This window comes from Sciurus carolinensis, chromosome X (assembly GCF_902686445.1).
Source record: "Sciurus carolinensis chromosome X, mSciCar1.2, whole genome shotgun sequence".
In the NCBI taxonomy this organism is placed as follows: Eukaryota; Metazoa; Chordata; class Mammalia; order Rodentia; family Sciuridae; genus Sciurus; species Sciurus carolinensis.
Window position 1 is genome coordinate 41,340,012 of NC_062232.1, and position 26,415 is coordinate 41,366,426.

At 37.8% G+C, this 26,415-nt stretch overlaps 1 protein-coding gene across 1 annotated transcript in view; it reads right to left on the reverse strand.

Annotated features, from left to right (window-relative positions):
• Window positions 1-26,415, reverse strand: part of Dgkk (diacylglycerol kinase kappa) — a 132,697-nt gene that overhangs the window by 18,189 nt on the left and 88,093 nt on the right. The window contains exons 10-17 of the mRNA XM_047537008.1: window positions 26,186-26,294; window positions 25,532-25,671; window positions 24,438-24,519; window positions 5,638-5,729; window positions 4,709-4,808; window positions 2,872-3,100; window positions 1,121-1,228; window positions 565-661 (exon numbers count right to left, since the gene is read on the reverse strand). Coding sequence (XP_047392964.1) covers window positions 565-661; window positions 1,121-1,228; window positions 2,872-3,100; window positions 4,709-4,808; window positions 5,638-5,729; window positions 24,438-24,519; window positions 25,532-25,671; window positions 26,186-26,294 — 957 coding nt within the window. The remainder of the gene's footprint in view (window positions 1-564; window positions 662-1,120; window positions 1,229-2,871; window positions 3,101-4,708; window positions 4,809-5,637; window positions 5,730-24,437; window positions 24,520-25,531; window positions 25,672-26,185; window positions 26,295-26,415) is intronic.

The following is a 26,415-nucleotide window of genomic DNA, read 5'->3' on the forward strand; positions in this document are numbered from 1 at the left end:
ATCCAGTGCCTCACACATGCTAGGCAAGTGCTCCACCAGTGAGCTACAACCCCAGTCTCAACTGTTCTTAATCGAGTGCAAGATGAATGAATGTGGAAGAATTTGGCTGCTGGTAATATTCCAAAGGAGTAGGACTGGTGAGACATATGTCCTTAGATTTGCTACCTAGTCCCTTAGTGACCATTTGTTCTTTAGTATCTTCAACCATATATGGCTAAAGGCAGCATTGGAAAACCAAGTCCTTTGAAATAATAACCAACATGTATTATGTGTTTATAATAACAATAGTAACTGCTAACACAGCACTGAACTTTGAATGCCATACACTACTCAATGCAAGTATTTTATTTGCAAATACTTTTCATATATGAAATCAATAAATTCAACAAACCTATGTGGCAGGTTCTATTTATCTTCATTACATGTGAGGAAATTGAGGCTCACATTAATTAAGTTACTGTGTAGTCATTCAACTAGTAAGTAGAGTTGGGAATTGACTCTATTCCTAGACTGTGCTCTTAACCAGGAAGAAGACATTAAAAAGTAATTGGACTAGATACTTACATTGTTTCAGGTGTAAAATGTAAGTGTTCCAAGTTAAGGTTATCTAGGTCTTCACTTTTGAGAGAAGATATAGATGACAAAGTGCCACGACGAGAACCTAGACACAAAGGACATCTCCTTGGTGTCAGATGCAAATATTAAGAGTCTTTCTGCCTGCTTGTACTTGATCTTATTTTTCTCTGTTGGTAGAGGGTCAACCTCCATGACTTTCTCCTAAATAACATGCAGTGTTCTCATTCCAAAGAGGGATCCCCTTAGATGAACTGGGACATTGACTGAGAGATAGTAAGGCTGGGATGCTTCCTTGTTGGCAGTGAAAACTGCTTCAAATCTCAGTTTCATCAGCATAGCCTTTTCAACGTTTGTAATGGGATCATTACTCTGGTCATTGACAAGAGATTTCATAGTATAAGGTTTCTTGAAAATGGGGGGCTCTCTACTGCAGAGTAGGTTCATGACTAAAAGAGGATGTATGAAGACAATATACTAATTCTTTGGAAACTAGGTGGCAGTGAATAAGTCTAGAATAACAGATGAAAAAGAGAAAGATCCTTACGGTGTCTTGGGCTCATCTGGTTAAAATCCTCTGAGTCATCATCTTCCAGGAAGAAAGTCGATGTAAAGTTCTTAACTGATAATGTCTGTCTGCTTTCCTCATCCAGAACTATAGAGAAAAAGTGGAAGGAAGGAAGGAAGGAAGGAAGAAAGGAAGGAAGAAAGGAAGGAAAGAAGAAAGGAAGGGAAGGGAAGAAAGGAAAGAGGAAAAGAGGAACAAAAAGAAGGAAGAATACGGGGAAAGAAGGATTGGTCACATTTATTGAGTATCTCTTTTGTTAGTTAATGCTGGTATGTGTGTGTGTAGACAATGGAGACTCCCATTTGACCATCATATCTCCTCCATGATACCTTTTGTATTATCCTTCTTTTTCTTTTTTCTTTCATTTTATTCTTTTTTTTTTTTTTAATCAGGTTCACTATGTTGTGCAGGCTGACCTTGAACTTACTGTCCTCCTCTGGTGTGCACCACTGTGCTCAGCTTGTTTGGTTTCCTTACAGTGTTGTCATGGCTTTCATATCCATGCCTGAACTTTCTCTGTCTTACTGATACTCTTTATCTGTCATCCGTACACGTGGTTGTGAGTAGAAACTTGGGACCAGGGATGCGGGGAACAGTGTGGAAAACCCTCTGCTCTTCTACCTTCATTCTGTTAGATCATTTACTCACATGACTTTTGTCTACACTTGGATCTCTAGAACCATGCCAATCTTTCACTCAATTGTGTCACCCATACCCAGGGTATTTGAGATGTCTCCTTCCTTTCCCCAGCCTATGTGTGGTATACCTCAGGTGCTCAGCCTATGCAAAAGCTATTAGGTTCAATTCCTACCCTACCAGGTAACCTTTATTTGTCCCCTTAGCTGCAAGCTGAACCTATAAATTTAACATATATGTTGATGGAACAGATTGAGTTTCAGTTGTGACAGTGATGGCTGTTTAGATTAATCTGGTCTTCATTTACTTGGAAACTAACTATAGAAATAGAGGTGAACTAACTGTTTAATTCTTCCACAATGCATAAGAGATATTTTCTTTATTTATCGGAAACATGACTGAGGTTGTACCTATAGGCACCAAGGCAGGGGAAGGTACTATGGCTAAAAGTCAAAGGCCAGCCAATAGGACTTCCTTGCTACCTGGGACTTCTACTCAATTTCAGTGATTCCATTAGAACATATTTTGTCTTTCACCATCTTCTGATCTGCTTTTTAAAAGAAGCATTGTGTGGAAGAAGTGGTCACCAAAATTTTAGGTGAAGAATTCGGGGGAGTTGGAAGAGTTTTCATACTGAGTCAAAAGCTTGGGTATTCTTCTGAGTCCTGGGAAATGACAATCATTGTGAGGGCCCCTACAATTATTTTTAGTGCCCTTATCCCTGCTTAATACTTTGCCAGATATGAAGACATGAGCACCATTTTCTAAGTTGGAAAGAAACAGGAGCAGGTTCCATGACCAGGGGTGGTAGATGACAGAGCTTTGAGCCAGGGCACTTAGCACCTGTAATTGTTTAAGATTAGCATTAGCTGACTGCCTGGGAGATAGGAGTAGCCAAAGGGACAATTTATCATGACTAAAGCATTTCAAATCAGTACTCTGAGGACTGTCTTTCAATACAACACAAATGCAGAATCTAGTCAAATTTTGGTAGTGAGGTCAGATAGCAAACCCAGAGTGAGGGAAACCAATAAACCATCCACTGGAACCTTCTCTTTCCCCTACTTCAGTCACCACAACTCTGGATCTCATACCTTGTTCAATCTGGAATATGATGAGCTTCAAGGATTTCTGGAGATTCTGGGCCTTTGTGGCCAGCTCCAATTTGCACTTGGCTATGTGGTCTATTTGAGGGACGAAGGGCTTTCCATCTGCCTTACCACCATCTGTACATACTGTAGCACTTTTCTCAACTGAGGTAGCTGCTGCCTCCTCAGCCAGGACATCAATCAGGACACTGAGCTTATCATACATTAAGTCGCTCTGTAAAGGGAGGAAGGAAATGGGAATTTTTATGAGGGACCAAAGATTGACAGGACAGAATAAGGAGCTAGGGTAGGGGGAGAGATTACAAAAGGTAGTAGTTTTGTGAACATAGAAAAATCACAAGTGAGAAGATCAAGCATGGGGCAAGAAGTACTGGGCTAGATGTGATGAGATACCCAAAGGACATTAGGGGATCAAACATATATCATTTGTTTCTGAGTAGCCTCAGGCATCAGTGTATGTTTCCAAGTCTTTCTTGAGTCAGACTGGCTTTTAAAATGATGTGTAACATGGAAAACTCTCGGAAAGATAAACATTTCTGGATTGGCATGTTCATGGGCATGCTCCTGTGGACGTGGATGGCCTCCGCATGGATGTTGCTAGCTGTCCTTGTATGTGTGTATGTTTGACGACGTACATTTGCTGCATGATATATGGTTTTTGATTTCTAGCTCCATCACTTAAAAGTTTATGATGTGAAGCAAATTACTTAATCTCTTTATCCCTTTATATTTTAGGGCAGCTGTCAGGATTAAATAAATTGATACATTAAGAGCACTTAGAAGAGTCTCTGGCACAGAATAAGTACAATGTATGTGTTAGCTATTGTTGTTACAGAGGTGAATGTAGGCACGATTCTAGTATGTGTTTATATGTATGTATTTTCAAGCATGTTCTGGTATACAACCACACGCATACATGCTTGGCGCACAGTTGTGTCTAGTTGTAGGCAGATGTTTGGCATATGCTAAGTACACAGCATGTGTGTATGCATGCATAATGCCATTCTTCATTTGGTAAAAAATCGAGGGTGACAAGGTTGGACCATCCCCATCAGGAAGTCTTAACAGTTGCCCTTCCTCGCCTTTGTTTTACAATTCCCAATAAGAGGCACATTTGTCCTATTAAAATAATCTGAAATATTACCATTTTAATGTGTAATCAATATAAAATTATTAGTGAGGTATTTTACATTTTTTCTCCATAATTTTATTATGCATATTAATTGTACAAATTCATGGATTTCACTGTGACATTTCCACATATGCATGTATTATATATTGATCATGTCCTCCCTCCCTTCTCTCTCTCACCTTCCTCACCCTCCCTCTTCCTCCCAGTTCCTATCTCATTCAAGAAACCCTTATATACTATTGGTGGGAATGTAAATTAGTACAACCATTATGAAAACAATATGGAGGTTTCACAAAATAACTAAAAGCAGAGATACAATATGATACAGCTATCCTACTCCCAGGTATATATCCAAAGGAAATGAAGTGAGCATACAGATGAAATATCTGTATGCCTATTTTTATTGTGGCACTATTCATAATAGCTAAGATAAGTAATCAGCTTAGGTGTTCTTCAACAGGTTAATGGGTAAATAAAATATGGTATATATACACAATGGTGTAGTATTCAGTCATAATGAAGAATGAAATAATGTCATTTTCAGGAAAATGAATGGAACCAGAGGACATCATGTTAAGGGAATAAGCCAGGCACAGAAAGACAAGCATCACGTGTTTTCTTACATTTGTTTTCATTGTAAAAAGGTCCCCAGTTGCACAAAAACTATAAGACAAAAGAAAAGAGACTTACTTTTAAAATCACAGACTCTACTGCTGTGTTGTTCTGTTTTATATGACTCCAGGCCTTTACAATATCATCCACAAAGTCTTCCACTGCCGAGCACAGGAATCTAGAAAGAAGATGGATGGCATGATATGACATGGACCATGAGGTCCAGAAGTCTATAAAGATGTCATCAGTCTCTATCTTCCACCTTTTTCTGTCTCTTTTTCCTGATCTCTCCTCCCTTTCTGTCTTTCTCTCCCCAACCTTCCTCCCTTTGCTTTTGCTCCATATATATGGCGAAATATGCTCCACTCCCACTGTAGTTCAGTTTCAAACCACTTTCCATGTGAAGTAACTAAGGTGGATTGACTAGAATTTTTAGTCCTAATTCTGCTTTTCCATAATAGAGCATTTACTTGGTTTAACAGGTCAGGTTTTTGCCCTGGATCAATCATCTCTGATTCAAGGGCCTAGATAATAAAGTACTATTATGGGGAGTTGGTTGCAAAGAGAGAGTGATAGCCTAAGTAGGAACCTGGGAAAAATGAAAGACCCACATATTTAGAAGTGGGAATGTGTCACTCAGGTTATAAGAGAGCAGCTATAGGGACGTACTATACAGAATTTTCCCAGTGTCAAAGATGGAAAGCATGGTATATGTAGTGTTGAATGTCTAGAATGTTGTGTTTCTCTCCAGTGACCTTCCTTCCCAATACCTAGCCTGTGATTTTGTGCTTTCGTTGTGGCAGGAGCTCTCACTTCAATATCATCCTTTTTTCTTAAACTTTTCATTAAGGAGGTTTTCATTGGGAGAGATCCAATTTGGAAATATAATCACATACTTTCCTTGGCCTCAACACCCCAGGGTATCAAAATTAGCCCTGTGTATGACACTGGAAGAGCCTGTGAGGGGCAATATTATCCCCAAAGAACAAGAGAGAAAGGATACTGACCTGGTTGCAATGATCATCTCTGTGGGGAACTTGGCCTTCAGGATTTTGTTCAACTCAGTGGTTGCAGATTCTAAGTGTTGGATGGCAGCAGTCTAGGGGGAAAACAAGTGTAGAGCCCTGAAATCTTAGCATTGTGGCCTATCATGCTGCCCATCCTTACCCAACCCACAGCCAAATTATTTCTTCCTGACTCTTGTGATCAACTCAACTGCCTCTCTAGAAGTAATCACAATCAAAGAGTTCTTGTTGAAAGTCCCCAGAGGAAATCGCGGATCTGTAGTCATTCTAAAAATAAGAGATGTATTCTTTTTCTTCTTATTTTAATTAGTAATCAGAAATTCATATGAAGATACTTCAGATCCATTCCTACACTCCCTCTCCTATGTTCAGGAGCCCTAGGATTCTGTGATACACAGGTGCTGAAAAAAATCATAGAAAGAATGCTGCACACCCTGAAATTCAGGAAATGGTGGAAAAAAGATGGCAGAAGGGAGCTAGGTGTTGAGCCCCAATCTTCTCACAACACAGAAAGATGATAGTGAAGGAAAAGCAAGATTGAGAGGTGGGTGACAGATTTTGAGATCTGAAGAGACTGGAAGATAGGTTACCAGAGTAGAAAATAAGTACAGAGGTTCCCAAACCCAAACCCAGACCAGGGTGGGGGGGAAGGGGAAGGAGCCACAGAGAGAGAAAGAGGGAGCAGAAAATCTCTTAAGCTTACCCACTTAAAAACATTTGGAAAGGTGGATGAAATTTAAAGTGTGATTGAAACAGCAGTGTCCTTGAAGCAAATCAAACAGCATAAAACCAAATCATGAAAAGAAAGCTATGCTGGGGATCTGTAGCCATTTTGTGGAGCCTTCAGCCAACTAGTTATACCTTTAAATCAACAAGGCATCTTCCCACATCCAGATAGCTGCAAATTAAACCTGGGAATTCCCCTGCAGAGATCTCTTAAGAATCTGGCTAGAAAGAACTTCTCAAGGAATTGCTACTGCTAAAATCCCTGCCCCCTCCATATGAACCAGGGGAGTAGGTGGAACAGACCTGTGTGGTGAAGTGCACCCGACCTAACACTCTGCACAGCCTCCACAGGACTCTGGCAGAGATGGAGAAGCAAGGAAAGCAGATCCATCACAATTGCACCAGCCCTGGTTCCTGATAATAGGAGGAGGCAGTGTAGGAAGGCCAGGAACTGTCCCCTTGATCATGGGGGCCATACCAAAGGGAAGTTACCTGACTATCCAGTGACATAGAGATCCAGTTTCCAGAAGGTGGCAGCCACTGGCAGAAAGCCACTAGAAGAAGTTACATGAGTACCCCAGGATAGTAAAGTGGAAGGAACCCACAACCATAGCCAGAGGGAGGTCAGCTAAGGTGAAACATTGCCTGATCCAAGGTGGTAAGGAGTGACTGCTCCCAGCCTGACCCATGGTCACAACTGGTGAGTGGAAGGGCATTATTTGGACACTGGCTGAACCTTGCATCAGTCATGTCAACAGAGGGAATCAACACCTGTCATTCACAACCTGCGGCAGTTGAAACTAGAACTCAAGTGAACCAACTGAGTCCCTTTACTACAGTACCCTATAGTCCCTTACTACAGAGAGCAGTGTTTGCTGGGGGAGTACTTCTATACTATAGAACACCCATAGAAAATCCACAAATCCACAACCAGAGGGTCTGTCCTCTTATAGACAGCCACCAAGCATGATACTACCATGAAAAGGATCCTATAGAAGGGAGCAGGTACACACTGACCTACAACAATCATAGGGACACTCCAAAGCCTACATCCTGAACTCCTGCATACAATAGAAATAGTCAAGCCCCAACATTGCACCCTCTGTGCAGTCTGCTACAGGCCCTGAACTGACAAATCACAATCAGCTGATGCGAGGCCCACAGCAACTAGGGAAGTGGCTCCTGTGCCCTGAAACCATGGAGGGATCCACAGACAAAGACTGATGCATGTCTACTAAATAACTAAACTCCAATGAAACAAAAATCAAGATTCAAGAATAATTTTAGTCACCTTGGTATGGTTTACAATAAATAACTCTAATGTCAACTTTGATCATGTATACTCTTTAACTTGATTGATAGTTGTTACCCTAGTAGCAAATGTTGTACCTACATTGAGTGTATTTCTCCTAATGGTTTCAGCTATCAATTGAAATCAATCTATCTTTGTTTTCTGAGCTCTAGTTTATACTTGCTCCTCTTACCCCTTATTCATCCTCTTACATTATCTGCTATTATCTCAATCATCTTTTTTTCCTTTCTACCTTGGTGTGTATGTTTTGTATCCTATCTTTCTTTTCCCTCCCTCTTTCTTTCTTTGTTTCTTTTGTTGTTTGTTTCTTTCTTTCTCTCTCTCTTTCTTTCTTTCTCTTTTTTTCAACCAATTTTTCTTCTTTCTCCCTTTCAGCCCTTGTATGTTATAGCACTTTTACTCTATTTAACATTCTGTGGCATCTCTCAAAGTGGTACTGAAATTGGGATCAGCAGAGGTCACATATTGAGTTGAAGTATCCATATTTGGATATTCACCTGTTATGGTTTGGATGTGAGGTGTCCCCCAAAATATGCAAGAAGGTTCAGAGGAAAAATGATTGGGTTGTGAGAGTCTTAATCTAATCAGTGAATTAATCTCTGATAGGGATTAACTGATTGGTAACTGGAGTGGGAGGGTGTGGCTGGAGGAGGTGGGAAATGGGGCATGACTTTGGAGTGTATATTTGTATCTGACAAGTGGAGTCTCTCTCTGGTTCCTGACCTTCACGTGAACTGCTTCCCTCTGCCACACTCTTTGGCCATGATATTCTGCCTCGCCTCAATCTCCAAGGAATAGAGCCAGCCTACTATGCACTAAGACCTCTGAAACTGTGAGCCCTCAAATAAACTTTCCCTCCTCCATGATTGTGCTGGTTGGGTCATTTAGTCAAAGTAGTGAAAAAGCTGACTAAAACATCACCCAACCTAGGCTTCTTAAGAGAAAGAAGCTTGCAAAGTAATCCCTTGCTTAAAAGAAGAAGTGATAACTATCCTAGTAGATGGGTAGGCATGCAAACAATATAAAAAATCAAGGAAACAAAGTACCCCAAATAGTCCATAATGCTTAAACTAACTGACTCCATCAACAGCACAGTGTAGGAAATGTCAGGGAAAAATTTAGAAAGTTACAGTTAAAATGTTCAATAAATCAGAAGAAGACATATGGAGTGAAATTAGAGAAAAATACAAGTGAAAGATTACTTAATAAAAGAGATACATATTCTCAAAAAGAACCAAACAGAATGAACAATGGACCAAAATGATCAATGGGCCAAATTTAAAATTCAGTGGAAAGCTTCACCAACAGATGAGACCACTTTGAATATAGATTTTCAGGTCTCAAAGACAAATTGTGTAATCCTGAAAATAAATTTGACCATGAAGATGTTAAAAGACCATGACCAGAATATTCAGGAGATCTGGGATAACGTCAAGAGGTCAAATTTAAGAATCATCAGGGTAGATGAAGGCTATGAAATACAAGCTAAAGGGATGCATAAATATTCCAACGAAATAATATTTTTCCAAACCTTAAGAATGAGATTTAAACACAAATACAAGAGGCATATAGGACTCTAAACATACAAAATATCAATAGATTCACTCCAAGACATATTATAATGAAGATGCCTAACATACAGAATATAGATATAATTTTTGAGGCAGCAAGAGAAAACTAGCTGGCTACATTTAGAGGTAAGCCAATATTGATTTCAACTGATTTCTCAACCCAGACCCTAAAATCCAGGAGGGCTTAGAATACTAAATACAAAGCTCTGAAAGAAAATGGATGCCAACCAATAATACTATACCCAACAAAATTAAGCTTCAGAAGTGAAAATGAAATAAAAACTTTCCATGAAAAATAGTACCTAAAAGAACTCATTACCAGAAGGCTGACATTGCAGTAGAACATACCCAATGAACTATTTCATGAAGAAGAAATGAAAAATAAAAATAAAAACCAGCATAAGGATGAATTACACTAGAGGAATAGTCAATTAAAGAAGAATCGAATCTGATTTTATATAAAGAAGAATCAAATCTGATTTTATATACATTAGAAATACATCAAATGGCTGTTTTGGTGACAGTAACATGCTGTTTTTGTTACTGTAGCTCAGTAGGATAATTTAAGGTCTGGTATTGAGATGTTTCCTGCTTCACTTTCCTCACTAAGGATTGCTTTGCTATTTTTCCAAATGAATTTCATGCCTGCTTTTTCTATTTCTATGAATAATGCCCTTGGAATTTTAATGGGAATTGCATTAAATTTGAATAACACTTTTGGCAGTATGGCCATTTTGTCAATGTTAATTCTGCCTATCCAAGAACATGAGAGATCTTTCCATCTTCTAAGGTCTTCATCAATTTCTGTCTTTAGTGTTCTGTAGTTTTTATTGTAGAGGTCTTTAACCTCTTTTGTTAGATTGATTCCCAAGTACTCTATAATTATTTTTGAGGCTATTGTGAGGCTATTGGGATAGTTTTCCTAACTTCCCTTTCAGCTGATACATCATTGGTGTACAGGAATGCAATTGATTTGTATCCTGCTACTTTGCCAAATTCACTTATGAGTTCTAGAAGTTTTCTGGGTCTATATATAGAATCATGTCATCAGCAAATAGGAATGTTTGAGTTCTTCTTTTCCTATTTGTATCCCTTTATTTCTTTTGCCTATTGCTCTGGTTAGAGTTCCAAGGAGTATGTTGAATAGAAGTGGTGAAAGAGGGCATCCCTCTTTTGTTCCAGGTTTTAGAGGGAATGTTTTCAATTTTTCTCCATTTAACATATATGTGTTTAACATATATAGATTTTACAATGTTAAGGTATATTCCTAATATCCCTAGTTTTCTAGTGTTTTGAACATGAAGGGGTGCTGTGTTTTGTCAAATGCTTTTTCTTGCATTTACTGAGATAATCATGTGATTCTTGTCTTTAAGTCTATTGATATGATGAATTATGTTTATTGATTTCTATATATTGAACCAACCCTTGCATCCCTGGAATGACCATGGTGCACTATGTTTTTAATATGTTGTTGTATACAATTTTCCAGTATTTTATTGAGAATTTTTGCATCTATGTTCATCAGGGATATTGATCTGAAGTTTTCTTTCCTTGATATGTCTTTGTCTGGTTTTGGTATCAGGGTGATACTAGCTTCATGGAATGAGTTTAGAAGGTTTCCCCCCTTTTCTATGTCATGGAATAATTTGAGGAGGATTGGTATTAGTTCTTCTATGAAGGTATGGTAGAATCAGCTGAGAATCCATCTGGTCCCAGGCTTTTCTTTGTTTGTAGGCTTTTGGTGGTGTCTTCAGTGTCACTACTTGAAATTGATCTGTTTAAATTTTATATGTTCTCTTGATCAAGATTCCTCAGGAAACTTGAAATGGATGCAACATTTGACCCAGTTATCTCATTCCTTGGTATATACCCAAAAGACTTAAAGTCAGCATACCATAGTGACACAGCCATATCAATGTTTATAGCAGCTCAATTCACAATAGGTAAGCTATGGAACCAACCTAGGTGCCCTTCAACAGATGAATGAATAAAGAAAATATTATATATATATATATATATATATATATATATATACAATGGAATATTATTCATCCACAAGAAGAATGAAATTATGGCATTTGCCAGGAAATGGATGGAACTGGAGACTAACATGCTAAGTGATATAAGTCAATCCCAAAAAACCAAAGGGCAAATGTCTTCGTTGATATAAGGATGTTAACACACAATAAGGGAGGGAGGAGGTAGAAGAGCAATTCATTGGATTAGATAAGGGGTAATAAAGGGAAAGGAGAGGTGGGAATATGAAAGACAGGAGAATGAATTGGACATAACTTTCTTACATTCATATGTGAATATACCACAGTGAATTTCCACATCATGTATAACCACAAGAATGGGATCCTAATTAGAATAAGTTATATGCCATATATGTCAAATAAACTACTCTCATGTATATCTAAAAAGAACATCAAAAAAGCCACTAACATTGACATTGGTGATTCTTTCTGTGGTATGTTCATGTTCAATACATTCTGATTTTTTCTTTGGCTTTGGATTTTATTTTTTCTACACTTTTTAAAAATTATTTTATTTTATTTTGTCCTAATTAGTTGTACATGACAGTAGAATGCATTTATACATTTTGATAGATCATACATCAATAGAGTGTAATCTCTCATTTTTCTGACTATACATATTGCAGGATCATGTTGGTCATGCAGTCATACATGTACATGAGGTAATAATGTCTGCTTCACTCTACTATCCTTCCTACCCCTATATCCCTTCCATCCCTTTCACTCCCCTCTACCTAATATAAAGTAATTCTATTCTATTCTCATTTTTATAAATCTTTTTATTGAACTGGAAAATTTGCTGATAAATTCTTAGTCCTTTTATAGTTTACTAAAAATACATTAAAATGACATGAAATAAGAACTTCTCCCTATAACAACAGTGAATGCAAATGGTCTAAACTCTTTAATCAAAAGACATAGATTGGAAGACTGGATAAAAAAACAAGACCCAACAATATGCTGTTTGCAAAAGACTCGACTCACAGGCAAAGACTTCCACAGACTGAAGGTGAAAGGACAGGAAAAGGCATATCATTGCAAATGGTATGCCTAAGTAAGCAAGGGGAACTATTCTCATGTCAGACAAAGTGGATTTCAAGCCAAAATTAATGAGAAGAGAAAGAGAAGGTCAGTTCATACTGCCTAAGGGAATTGTCCAACAATAAGTTTAATGATTTTAAATATTTATTTCTCCCAAAATGGTGCATCTGTGGACATAAAACAAACTCATCTCAATATTAAGAATCAAATAGACACACAATAAAATAATACTGGGTCACTGCAACACAACTCTCTCACCACTAGATAGATCATCCAGATATAAATTAAGAAAAGATTCTATAGAACTAAAAAATACAGTTAATAGTATGGACGTAACAGATATCTACAGAATATTTCATCCATTGAGGACTGAATTCACTCTCTTCTTGGCAGTGCATGGAATATATTCTAAAGTATATTGCATTTTAGGGCACACAGCAAATCTTTGCAAATACAAAAAAAAAAGAGAGAAAACCTTGCACTCTATCAAATCATAATAGAATGAAATTAGAAATCAAGCATAAGATAAAAAACAGAAACCAATATAACACCTGGAAAATTAAATAACATGCTTTTGAATGATGAATGGATAGTAAAAGAAATCAGGGGAAAATATATAAAATGTCTTTAGAAGTAAATGAGAACATTAATACAACATCAAAATCTCTGGTACTGAATGAAGGCAGTTCTCAGAGGCAAGTTTTAGTACTGAGTTCATACATCTAAAGAATAGAAAGATCAAAAAAAGTCTAATATTGTATTTCAAGGTCCTAGAAAAAGAACAAACCAAAACCAAAATCAGTAGAGTACAGGAAAAAAAAATCACAACTGAAATCAATGGAATATAGAATTAAAAATACAAAGGATCAATAAAACAAAAATTTGGTTCTTTGAAAGGATAAACAAGTCTGATAAACTCCTACCCAAACTAAACAAAATAAAGAGAAGACTCAAATAAATAATATCAGAGATGAAAAAGGAAATATCACCACCACTGAAATATCACACCACTGAAATTGAGAGGACCATCAAAAACTATTTTGAAAATTTATGCTCTAAGAAGCTTGAAAATGTTGAAGATATTGACAAATTCCAAGAAACATATGAGTTACTCAAATTGAACCATGAGTAAAACTTAAACATTTCATTATCAAGTAATGAAATTGAAGCAGCTGTCAATATCCTTCCAACAGAAAAAGCTCAGGTCTGAATGTATTTTCAGCCAAGTTCTACCAGACCTTTAAAGAAGAACTAATACAATCCTCCTCAAATTATTCCATAAAATAGAAAAGGAGGGAACACTACTGAATACATTTCCTAAAGCCAGTATCACAATAATAACCAAACCAGACTAAGACATATCAAAGAAAGAAAACTTGAGGCCAATATCATTGATGAATATAGATGCAAATCTACTTAATAAAATATTGGCAAACAGCATTTATTAAAAAAGAGATAGTGTACCATGATCAAGTTGGGTTCATCCAAGGGATTCAAGGTTGGTTCAACATATGGAAATCAATACGTGTAATTCACCATATAGATAGACTTACAGACAAGAATCACATGATTATTTCCATAAATGCACAAAAAGCATTTGATAAAGTGCAACCCATTCATGTTTAAAACAGTACAGAAACTAGGGACAGAAGGAACCTACCTCAACATCACAAATGCTCAATATGACAAACCCAAAGCCAATAATGTACTGAATGGAAAAAAACCTGAAAGCTTTTCTTATAAAAACAGGAAGAAGACACTCTTTCTATGATCTAGAACTTCTATATACTCTTTCCTTATCCCATTAAGAGCTACATCCTACACCCCTCCCCATCCTCTTTGTCTTCCATTAGAAACTGCAGACTTTATTGAAAATCTATTTGTTATACTGTAGATAAAAATTGATCTCATTCTGTTTATGATGACAATATTATTGATGTGTTCTTAGGGGCTATTTGGTTTAGGGCTGCATATTGTCTGTACTGGGTGGTACACTATCTCTTTTTTAATAAATGCTGTTTGCCAATATTTTATTAAGTAGATTGATCTCCCCCTTAAAGAAAAGGTTTTGGAAACCTATAGGGTCACTATAAGCATATAGGGGGGAAACTGCAATACCCCAGATCTGCACTGCTAGATGGGAAGATATGTGAACAACATGAAAAAACAAGGGAAGAAAATGATCCAAACAAACCTAGATTCTATATTAATAGAATCCAGTGACAGCATGGTAGAAGAAATGTCAGAAAAGGAGTTCAGAATATACATAATTAAAATGATTCGTGAAGCAGAGGATGAGATTAGAGAGCAAATGCAGGCAATGAATGATCATACCAATAAATAGTTGAAAGAGAAACTGCAGGAAGCAAAAGATCATTTCAACAAAGAGATAGAGATTCTCAAAACAAACAAACAGAAATCCTTGAAATGAAGGAAACAATAAACCAAATAAAAAATTCAATGGAAAGCATCACCAACAGACTAGATCACTTGAAGACAGAACCTCATACAATGAAGACAAAATGTTTAATCTTGAAAATAAAGTTGCCCAAACAGAAGATGGTAAGAAATCATGAATGGAACCTTCAGGAACTACAGGACATCATGAAAAGACCAAATTTAAGAATTATCAGGGTTGAGGAAGGCACAGAGATACAAACCAAAGAAATGAACTACCTGTTCAATGAAATAATAACAGAAAATTTCCCAAATCTAAAGAATGAAATAGAAAATCAAGTACAAGAGGCTTACAGAACACCAAATGCAAAATTACAACATTACAACAGATTCACACCAAGGCACATCATAATGAATATGCCTAGTGCAGGCCATATAGCCCATCTCGTAGAGTGCCTGCCTCTCATGCTGGAGGCCCAGGTTCAAGTCCCCAGTACTCTGGGATTGTGGACATAACAAACAAACAAAACCAACCTTCCATAATGAATATGCCTAACATACAAGATAAAGATAGGATTTTGAAGGCTGCAAAAGAAAAAAAATCAGAATATGTATAGGGGAAATCCAATACAGATATCAGCAGATTTATCAGCCCAGACCCTAAAAGCTAGAAGGGCCTGGGACAACATATTTCAAGCTCTGAAAGAACATGGATGCCAACCAAGAATCCTATATCCAGCAAAACAAACCTTCAGATTTGAAGATGAAAAAAATCCTTCCATGATAAACAAAAGTTAAAAGAATTTACAAATAGAGAGTTTGTGCTACAGAATATTCTCAGCAAAATATTCCATGAGGAGGAAATGAAAAACAACAATGTAGGTCAGCAAAGGGAGGAACTACCTTAAAGGAAAAACCAATCAAAGGAGAAACCAAGTCAAGTTAAAAACCAAAAATAAGCCCAAATATGTGGGAATACAAATCATATTTCATTAATAACCCTGAACGTTAATGGGTTAAACTCATCAATCAAAAGACATAGACTGGCAGATTGGATTAAAAAGAAAGACCCAACAATATGCTGCCTTCAAGAGACTCATCTCATAGAAAAAGACATTCACAGACTAAAGGTGGAAGGATGGGGAAAAAACCTACTATGCACACAGACTCAGTAAAAAAGTGGGGGTTTCCATCCTTATTTCACATAAAGTGGACTTCAAGCCAAAGTTAGTCAGAAGGGATAAAGAAGGAATTTCATACTGCTTAAAGGAACCATAAATCAGGAAGACATAATGATCTTAAATATTTATGTCCCAAACAACGGAGCATCCATGTACATCAAAGAAGAGCTCAAAATATCTGTTTGTTAATGATATAACTATATTTAGAAGACCCAAAAAATTCCACTAGAAGACTTCTAGACCTAATAAATTAATTAACCATGGTAGCAGGATACATGATCAACATTCATGAATCAATCACTTGCCTATATCCTATAATCCAATAATGAGTCTGCTGGAAATGAAATCAGGAAAACTATCCCATTCAAAATAAAAAATAAACTATCCCATTCAAAATAAAAACCCCTTGGAAATCAATCTAACAAATGAGGTGAAAGACCTCTACAATGAAAACTGTAGAACACTAAAAAAGAAAATTGAAGTACATAGACCTTAGAAGATGGAAAGTCCTCCCATGATCTTGGATAGGCAGAATTAATATTGTCAAAATGCTCAACCTGCCAAAAGCATTATACAGATTCAATGCATTCCCCATCAAATTATCAATGAAATTTCTCACGGCGCTAGAAAAACCACTCAGAAATTCATTTGGAAAAATAAAAGAATCAGAATAGCCCAAGCAATCCTAAGTGAGATGAGTGAAGCTGGAGGCATCACAATACCAGACCTCAAAATATGCTACAGAGCTATGGTAACAAAAACAGCATGGTATTGGCACCAAAACAGACATGAAGACCAATGGACTAGAATGGAAGGCACAAACAGCACTGTGGCACATGCCTGTAATCCAAGCAGTTCTGGAGTTTGAGGTAGAAGGATCATGAGTTCATAGCCAGCCTCAGCAACTCAGTGAGGTGCTAAGCAACTCAATGAGACCCTGTCTCTACATAAAATACAAAATAGGGCTGGGGATGTGGCTCAGTGGTTGAGTGTCCCTGAGTTCAATCTTTTGTACCTGTCTCTAAAGAAATTACAAAATAGTATGGGGATATGACTCAGTGGGTCAGGTGCTCCTGGGTTCAATTCTTGATACCAAAAAAAAAAAAATAGAAGGCACAAGAGACAAACCCACATAAATACAGTTATCTCATACTAGACAAAGGTGCCAAAAGCATTAGTTGGAGAAAAGATAGCCTCTTTGACAAATGGTGCTGGGAAAACTAGAAATCCACATGTAGAGGAATGAAACTTAATCCCTATCTCTCACCCTTCACAATACTTGACTTCAAAGAGGATCAGAAACCTAGGAATCAGACTAGAAATTCTGCCACTGCTAGAAGAAAATATAGACCCAACATACCAGCATGTTAGCACAGCAACTAATTTTCTTAACATGAATCCTAAAGTGCAAGAAGAAAAACTCAAAATAAAAAAATAGAATGGCATCAAATTTTAGTTTCTGCACAGCAGAGGAATCAAAATTGTGAAGAGCGAACCTACAGAATAGGAAAAGATCTTTGCCACTTGCTCCTCATGTAGGGTGTTAATATCCGAAATATACAAAGAACTCAAAAACTATAACACCCAAAATACAAACAACCCAATCAATAAATGGGCAAGAGAACCAAACATATGCTTTCCAAAGAAGAAATATAGCCAGGGGCAGTGGTGCACACTTGTAATCCAGTTGCTCAGGAGGCTGAGGCAGGAGGATCATGAGTTGAAAACCAGCCTCAGCAAGAGCAAGATGCTAAGCAACTCAGTGAGACCTTGTCTCTAGAAAAATAAAAAAAAAGGACTGGGGATGTGGCTCAGTGGTTTGGTGCCCCTGAGTTCAATCCCTGGTACCAAAAAAGAAAAAAAAAAAAAAGAATAAAATACAAATGGTTAACAAACATGTGAAAAAAAATTTCAACATCTATAGCAATTAGGAAGATGCACTCTAGTTAGAATGGTAATTATCAAGAATACAAATAATAATAAATGTTGGTGAGGATATGGGGTAATACATTGTTGGTGGGACTTCAAATTAGTCAACCACTCTGGAAAGTAGTATGGAGATTCCTCAAAAAAACTAGGAATGGAATGACTATATGATCCAGCTATTGCAGGAATGGAACCACTATATATACCCCAGTTATCCCACTCTAGGCTATGTATCCAAATGATAAAAAAATCAGCATCCTACAATTATTCAGCCACATCAATGTTTATAGCAGCTCAATTCACAATAGTGAAGCTATAGAACTAACCTACATGCCCTCAACAGATGAATGGATGGAGAAAATGTAGTCTATGTACATCAGGGAATACTACTCAGCCATAAATAAGAATGAAAATCTGGCATTTGATGATAAATGAAAGGAACTGAACAATATGATTCTAAGTAAAAAAGGCCAGTTCCCAAAAGTCAAAGGTTGAATGTTTTCTCTAATATGTGGAAGCTAATACACAATAAGGGGTGGGGAGAAAGAGAGAGAGGTAAAAGGGAGAGGGAATTTCATTAAAATAGAGGAAAGATCAGTAGAGTAGGCAAAGGTGATTAAAGGTGGGGAAGGAGGGACGGGAAAAGGGAAGAACAGTGGAATGAATCTGACTGAAATTTCATATGTGCATGGATGAATAGAGTATATTGAATCCCAACATCAAGTATATCCATAAGACACTAATTAAAAATAAAGTGTAAATAAATTGCAGAAAGATCAGTAGAGGGAGGGGAGGAGGAAGGAGGTAGTACTGGATTGAATTAGAGCACATTATATTCCATGATTTTGTGATTATGTCAAAATGTCTCCTAATGTTATATAACTAAAAAGAATCAATTAAAATTTTAAAAAGAAACTCATGAAGGAGATATTGTTTGTTTCATGAGCTATCTTGTGTTACACAGCTAGTAAATATAGAGTTGGGATTCAAATCTACATATTTTCTATGACAGAATATCACCTCTTAAATATTAATTTTACTAATAGCAATAGCATCCACTTACATGGTACTGACTATGTGCTCTCTATTTTCCAAGCTAACATATATACACAATTTTTCATGGAATCTCAATGAACACCCTACATACCCATTTCACAGAGAAGAACACTGAGGCAAGGGGGAATTTATAAGAGGCAGAGCTTGGATTTGAGTCTGCTCTGTATTCCTAAATACAACTTTTACTCCTTCCTTTGGATCATTCCCTACATTCAAACTTCTACAAGACCTGCTAACTCTATTTTTTAGTATGTCCCAAATATATCCACTTCCCATCCCTGTTACTACTTCACCAATCCAAATCACTACTATCTCTTGTCTAGACAACTTTAGTATCTCCTAGCTTTTCTTCTTTCCTCTAGTCTTTTTTTATTTTTACAGACTGCATTTTGACTCATTTTACACAAATGGGGTACAACTTTTCATTTGTCTGGTTGTGCATGATGTAGATTCACACCATTCATGTAATCATACATGTACATAGGGTTATGGCGTCTGTCTCAGTCCACCATTCCTTTCCCTGTCCTCTCCCCACTCTCATTTCCCTCTACACAATCCAAAGTTCCTCTAGTCTTTATTCTTTCAATTGTTTCTCCACACATGGAATTCCTCTGCTTAAAACCCTTCTGTTAGCTAGTAGAATATTTGGATAACTGAATATGTGATAAAGCAAGTACAGTGAAATGTTAATGGTAGAATCTCCAATTTAAGTCTAGAAAAAAGAAAAAATCTTCTGGAATTCTCACTACACTTAGGATCAAAGTACAAACTTCCTGATCTGACCCTGAATACTTCTCTAGACTCATTTTTAGTTTCCCTCTGATAACTTCATCCCTGGCCCCTGTACCCCAGCCATTATGAATGTATTTTCATTCTGTGAATATTCTATGCCTTTTCTTGTCCTTGAAACAATGTGTGCTGTTCCCTTTCTCTGAAACCGGCCTCTTCTTTCATATTTTCCTGGTTAACTTTCTCTGGTCCTCAGGTCTGTTCTGAAAGGGCACTTATCCATAGAAGCTTTCCCTGCCTCCTTCCACAATGAACTGATATACAGATATAGAGATACAGATATATAGATATAGGTATACATTCAAACCCAAATATATGCATATATATGTAAGTATATATCTTTCTCTCTATGTATGTATGTATTGGTCTCTCTATATGCCTTTTTTTAAGCAAATTTGTTGTTTTGGTGTCAAGTTTATTGGTTTCTTTATAAATTTTGGATATTAATGCCCTATCTGAAGAGCAGGTGGCAAAGATCTTCTCCCATTATGTAGGCTCTCTCTTAATGTTCTTAATTATTTGTTTTACCATGCATAAGCATTTTAATTTGATGCCTTCCCATTGATTGGTTTTTGGTTTTATTGCTTGTGTTTTAGGAGTCTTGTTAAGGAAGTTGTTTCCTGTGCTAACATGCTGGTGTGTTGGGCCCATATTTTCTTCTAGCAGTGGCAGAATTTCTGGTGGAATTCCTAGTTCTTTGATCCACTTCAAGGCAAGTTTTGTGCAGGGTGAGAGATAGGATTAAGTTTCAATCTTCTACATGTGGATTTCTAGTTTTCCCAGCACCATATGCTGAAGAGGCTGTCTTTTCTCCAATGAATGTTTTTGGCATCTTTATCTACGCGAGATAACTGTATTTATGGGGGTTTGTATCTGTGCCTTATTTTCAATTCCATTGGTCTTCATGCCTGTTTTGGTTCCAGTACCATGCTGTTTTTGTTACTATAGCTCTGTAGCATATTTTGAGGTCTGGTATTGTGATGCCTCCAACTTCACTCATCTCACGAAGGATTGCTTTGGCTATTCTGGGTCTCTTATTTTTCCAAATGAATTTCAGAGCTGTTTTTCTAGTGCTGTGAAGAATGTCATTGACAATTTGATTGGGAATGCATTGAATCTGTATAATGCTTTTGGCAGGCTGAGCATTTTGACAATATTAATTCTGCCTATCCAAGATCATGGGAGAACTTTCCATCTTCTAAGGTTTATCAACTTCAATTTCCTTCTTTAGTATTCTACAGTTTTCATTGTAGAGGTCTTTCACCTCATTTGTTAGATTGATTCCCAAGGGGTTTTGTTTTGAGATTATTTTGAATGGGATAGTTTTCCTGATTTCATTTTCAGCAGATTCATTATTGTAATATAGGGAAGTGACTGATTCATGAATTTTGATCATGTATCCTGCTACCATGGTGAATTAATTTATTAGGTCTAGAAGTCTTCTAGTGGAGTTTTTTGGGTCTCCCAAATATAGGGTCATATTATCAGCAAACATATTTTGAGCTGTTTTTTCCTATTTGCACTCCTTTAATTTTCTTTTCTTGCCTCATTTTTCTTGCTAAAATTTCAAGGAGTGTGGAAAATAGGAGTAGTGAAAGTGGGCATCCTTGTCCCTGTTTTTATAAGAAATGCTTTCAGTTTTTTTCCCATTCAGTACATTATTGGCTTTGGTTCTGTCATATAGAGCGTTTGTGATGTTCAGGTAGGTTCCTCCTATCCCTAGTTTTTGTATTGTTTTAAACATGAATAGGTTGCACTTCATCAAATGGTTTTTCTGCATCTATGGAAATAATCATGTGATTCTTGTCTGTAAATCTATTTATATGGTGACTTACATCTCATGATTTCCATATGTTGAATCAACCTTGAATCCCTGGGATGAACCAAACTTGATCATGGTGTACTATCTTTTTAATGTGTATTTCTATGGTGTTTGTCAATATTTGATAAAACATTTTGCACTGAGCATGGTGGTGCCTGCATTTAATCCCAGTGGCTATGAAGCCTGATACATGATTATTGCAAGTTCATAGTCAGTCTCAGCAACTTAGCCAGGCCCTAGCAACTTAGAGCAAATATATCTCAAAATAAATAAATAGGGCTGGGGATGTGTTTCAGTGGTTAAGCACCTCTGGGTTCAATCCCTGGTACCAAAGAGAAAAAAATTCTATCTCTATATTTGCCATATATCATATCTAATTATTTGCTAAATATATTTGCTCTAACATTACATGAGGGCTGAAAGAGGATGAAAAAGATTGGGCAAAATATTGAGAAAAAGAAGAAAAAAGAAAGTGAATATAGAAGAGAATGTTGCAGTCTAAGGTGAAAAGGAGAAATAGGTGGCTGTGGGATATGTTTGGTAGTAGCAGGCAGTGTGAGAGGGAGGACAGGGGGTTTGAAGAGCAAGCACAAACTGGGGCTAGGAAGACAGAGTTTGGGAGAATGACCCCAATTAACTCTTTAAGTCATTAGAAGAAATATAAACAAATGGGTTGAAGGTACAATGTTGGCAATTAGGACGACAGCTAACAATTAAGTTAAAAAGTAATATATATGACCAAAGTTGAATTTTTTTCGATTTATAGTAAACCGTGCCAAAGTGAAGAAAATTCTCATTGAATCTTGGTTTGGATTTCATTAGAATTTAGGACATGTAGCAGATGTCCATCATTCTTTGGCTTTGGAAATTTCCAGAGGTGCTGGAGCACAGGAACCACTTCCCTAGTTGCTGTGGACCTCCCACCAGTTGCTTCTGGTTTGCCAGGTTAGGGGCCTGCAGCTAACTGCTTGGGGTGTGTGGTGGTTTGTCTCTTGGTTGGTTTATTGTGTGCAGAGATTCAGAGCACAGGCTCTGGGCTGGGTTTGTGATTGATGGGTCACTGTGTGTCTGTTCCACTGTACAGGGTCCTTTTCTTGGTGGTATAGTCTATTTGCTCTCTATAAACACAGGTCCTGTGGTTGTGTTTTCTCCATGGGACATCTGTGGTACATAACCCCTGCCCCCCAGTTTATGAAGCTCACTGAGGTACTGTTATTACTGAGTAAGGGATTCAGTCAGTCCATCTGGGTTCTAGTTTCCACCGCCCCGGCTTGTGAATGGCAGGTGCTGATTCCCTCTGCTGATTGTGTCTGAGGTAGGGTCCAGCCAGTAACCAGTGTCCTATCATTTTGCAGTTGTGGTAGAAGGTCAGGCTGGAAGACAAGTCAGGCTGGGGGCCATTGTTTTTCATTGCCTTGAGTCCAGGTAAATTTCTAATTTGGCTGACCTGCTGACTATGATAATGGTCTAGGCACATTTCCTTAAGCTTCCTAGGGGCTTAGATACTTTCTTGTTGTGGTTTTCCAGCAGCTGGGTAGCCATGATCTGGAGCTCTGTACCTCTATGCCACTGTATATTCAGACAAGTTCTTCTTTGGCTTCAATGAGGCCCATGATTGGGGACAGTCTCTCTAGATGTCTTGGGACTATTGCAACTTTCCATAGGGTCTCCCTCCCAGTGTCAGCAGGCAGCAGTAGTGGTTCTATGGGTTCTCCTTTCCTTTCTTCAGTGCCCAAACTGTCTTGCCACTCAGATCCAAGCTCTGATTTCCACCACCCCGAATTGTGGGCATCTGCTCCATCTCTGCCCATGCCTCTGCATCAGCTGAGCAAGCACTGGGTTGGGCAAGCACTTCCCAAGCAGGCTTCTCCACACTATTCCTCTCGTTCACAGTGAGGGGGAGGCAGCTTTAGCAACTTTCAGATAGCAGTGATCCCTACACAAGTTCTTTCTATTTGAATTCTTAAAAGAGAACCCACTACAGTGGTGCTCTGGATTAATTCACTGCTATCTGAGGTAGGGGGATGTCATGTCAATTTAAGGTAGTGACTGTTCAACTGTGAGCTCCCCAAAATGGCTGCCGTGTCCAGCAGGGTTTTCCACTTACAATTTGGTTGTATACTGCTTGATCTGCTTCAAGGACATACCTGTTCCTATCATATGTTAAGTTTTCCTGGATTTCATTCCAAATGTTGTTGAGCTTATGTGCTTTTCCACTTCCTCTTTCTCTGTGGTTCTCCCCTTTTCCTCCACTCTGGTTCAGGGTTGGGGAACTCTGCATTTATTTACTACTGATAACAATTCTTCAATTCTCTCCAGGTCTCAGACTTTGTAATATTGGGTCTCAGGGCATTTATTTTTTTCTCCCATCTCTCAGATTTGTTGTTTCTTCTCTGTCTTCTTTTTGTGTTGTGAGGGGATTGAGAATTGCCGCCTAGCCCCTTTCTCCCATCTTCCTTCCATTCTCTATCTCTCTCTACATATATATATCTATATATATTATATATATATCTACATATATAGATGTAGATATATAGAGATATAAGGATACATATATATATATATGCTGTGTGTTATTCTACTTTTATATATGAACATATACAACTTTATTAAAATTATTTTTCTTTCTGAGTAGACTATGAGCTCCATGACAGTAGGGACCATATATCCTTCCTCCTTGTCCACTAGTATATAAGAACAGATCCTAGAATAGTATCTAACATATAGTATTTACCCCGTAAATATTTTGAATGAATATATAAGTATATGGCTTAATAAACACCTAAAAAATTCTTAGAAAACAGTCATTGATTGACATGTTCCCCAGTCCAACCCACAGAAATACAAAAGTTTTTCTCTAGACTTTGCCTATCATTTCACTTGTAATAAAGATGGTGGCTTGAATTATAGCTGGGCAGTAGTTACCTCAAATCTTGGTATGTCCATTTCAACCTGTCCTTTTAGCAGTGGTATTTGTCTGGGAGTCTCACGGATCATCACACTCCATCTGAAAGTTCAAAGATAGATATTTAGGTTTCTCCTTTACTAAAAGTTGGAATCAATGATTCATAGGTCAAGAAAGAGGGCAAAATGTATTTGTGGTCGTGGAGGTGGTTTATAGGGGGTATAAAGCAATTTCTGGCCACCTGATCTTAAGGTATAACACAAGAGGGGACTCTGCTTCATGACTTCTCTAGAGCAATGATGGAAGGAATTCTTCTGAAAATTCTCAGAAAACAGTGCTTCTCAACCAGAGGGAACAGCAAGGTCACCTGTGGTGCCTGCCAAAGACCTACTGAATAAGAATCTTTATGGTGTGACCCAGTTTGGTATCTTGAAAAAGCTCCCCAGTAATTTTTTTAAACATTATTTTTTTGGTTGTAGATGGACACAATACCTTTATTTTATTTTTTTATTTTTATGTGGTGCTGAGGATCGAACCCAGTACCTCACACATCTAGGCAAGTGCTCCACCAAGCTACAACCCCAGCCATCCCCAGGGAATCCTTACAGAGAGTCATAAATCAAATATTTGAATGTTCCTCATCATAGAAAATATTTTTCTTCTCAAAGGTAGCAGGACAATACTCTTTCTAGAGTAGACAATCTAAGTCTAAGGGTGTTGCTAAGTCTAAGGGTGTTGCTGACCCTCCTTCTGCTCTTTTAAAGTTTCTTTATGAACCTGATGAAACTATAGACTCTTTCCTGAGGAAACAAATATGCTTACATATATAATTGGCTATGCAATTTGAAGGAGTTTCATAGAATTCTTGAACTTTATTCATGAGGCCTCGGCATGATGATCTTTTAGGTTTGGAGAGGGCCTTCAGTGATATTTGAAGGAAATATATTACTTGCTTGGTTTCCCAAGCAGCAAGGCCCTTCACACTGCCTTCAACTAAATCCAGAAAGGGCATGGGGCTCTGGGAGAGAGTTTAGAGTATACCTGATTGAGATAATTGGGTGTAAATGGTGTGAAACTGAAAGAGGCACAAATGTCTGATCTTTTGGCCACTCACCTGTCTAGAATCCTCACAGTAGCCTGCTCCACTCTTTTGAGGATGTCCAGTGGTGACTTGTTTTTGTTCCAGAAAGCACCCCAGCCCAGGACACGTGCCAGATCGTTGCCGGTTCCAAGTGGGATGACTGCCAGCTGACACTGCAAGAATAAAAGGTGGTACACTTTATAGACACTCCTCTACCAAACTTCACCCATGAAAGAACCCAGAGGGTGATTTTTTCCCTATTATATTTTTATCGATTGGTACATTATAATTGTACAATTGTATAATTATAATAGTTGTATTCAGAAGGTGCTCTCTGTGAACAATTACAGTCTTAAAGACAGTGGTTTTAAGGGGCTTCAGATTCCAGGACGTGTATTAGGAGGATGTTTGAAGGTAAATGAAATTTTTCCTACAGAGTTGGACCCCACATCTAGCAATACAGAACCTAATTAGTAAAGGAGAAAGTTACTGGAATATGCCAAAAGTCATAGCCATGGTTATAAAAGAGAAATGTAGCCACAAATTTCTATTTGTTCTGGGCCCAGTAGGTGGGGTGCCCCAGGAGACAAGCTACTAGTCAGAAGAGCAGGGACTTGCCTAAGGATGGGCAGCTCTACATCCTTACTCTTTCTAGCAATGGCTAAATTGAGTCAGTCATGAACTTACCCTTTCATGTAATCCAAAGGCATCGATCAGAGATAAGACCCAGCTCACGCTGCCATCTCCACCGCAGACCAGAACACGAAAGCGAGCAAAGTTCTTGAACATGTGCAGCCTGAAAAGAGGAAGGAGAAATGGAGTCATTTCATGAAAATTGAGGTTTTATGTGCCTTTCCTACAATGTGTGAGGACCCAAGGACTACTGCTTTAGCACCCTGGTAACTGGCACCTGCTTT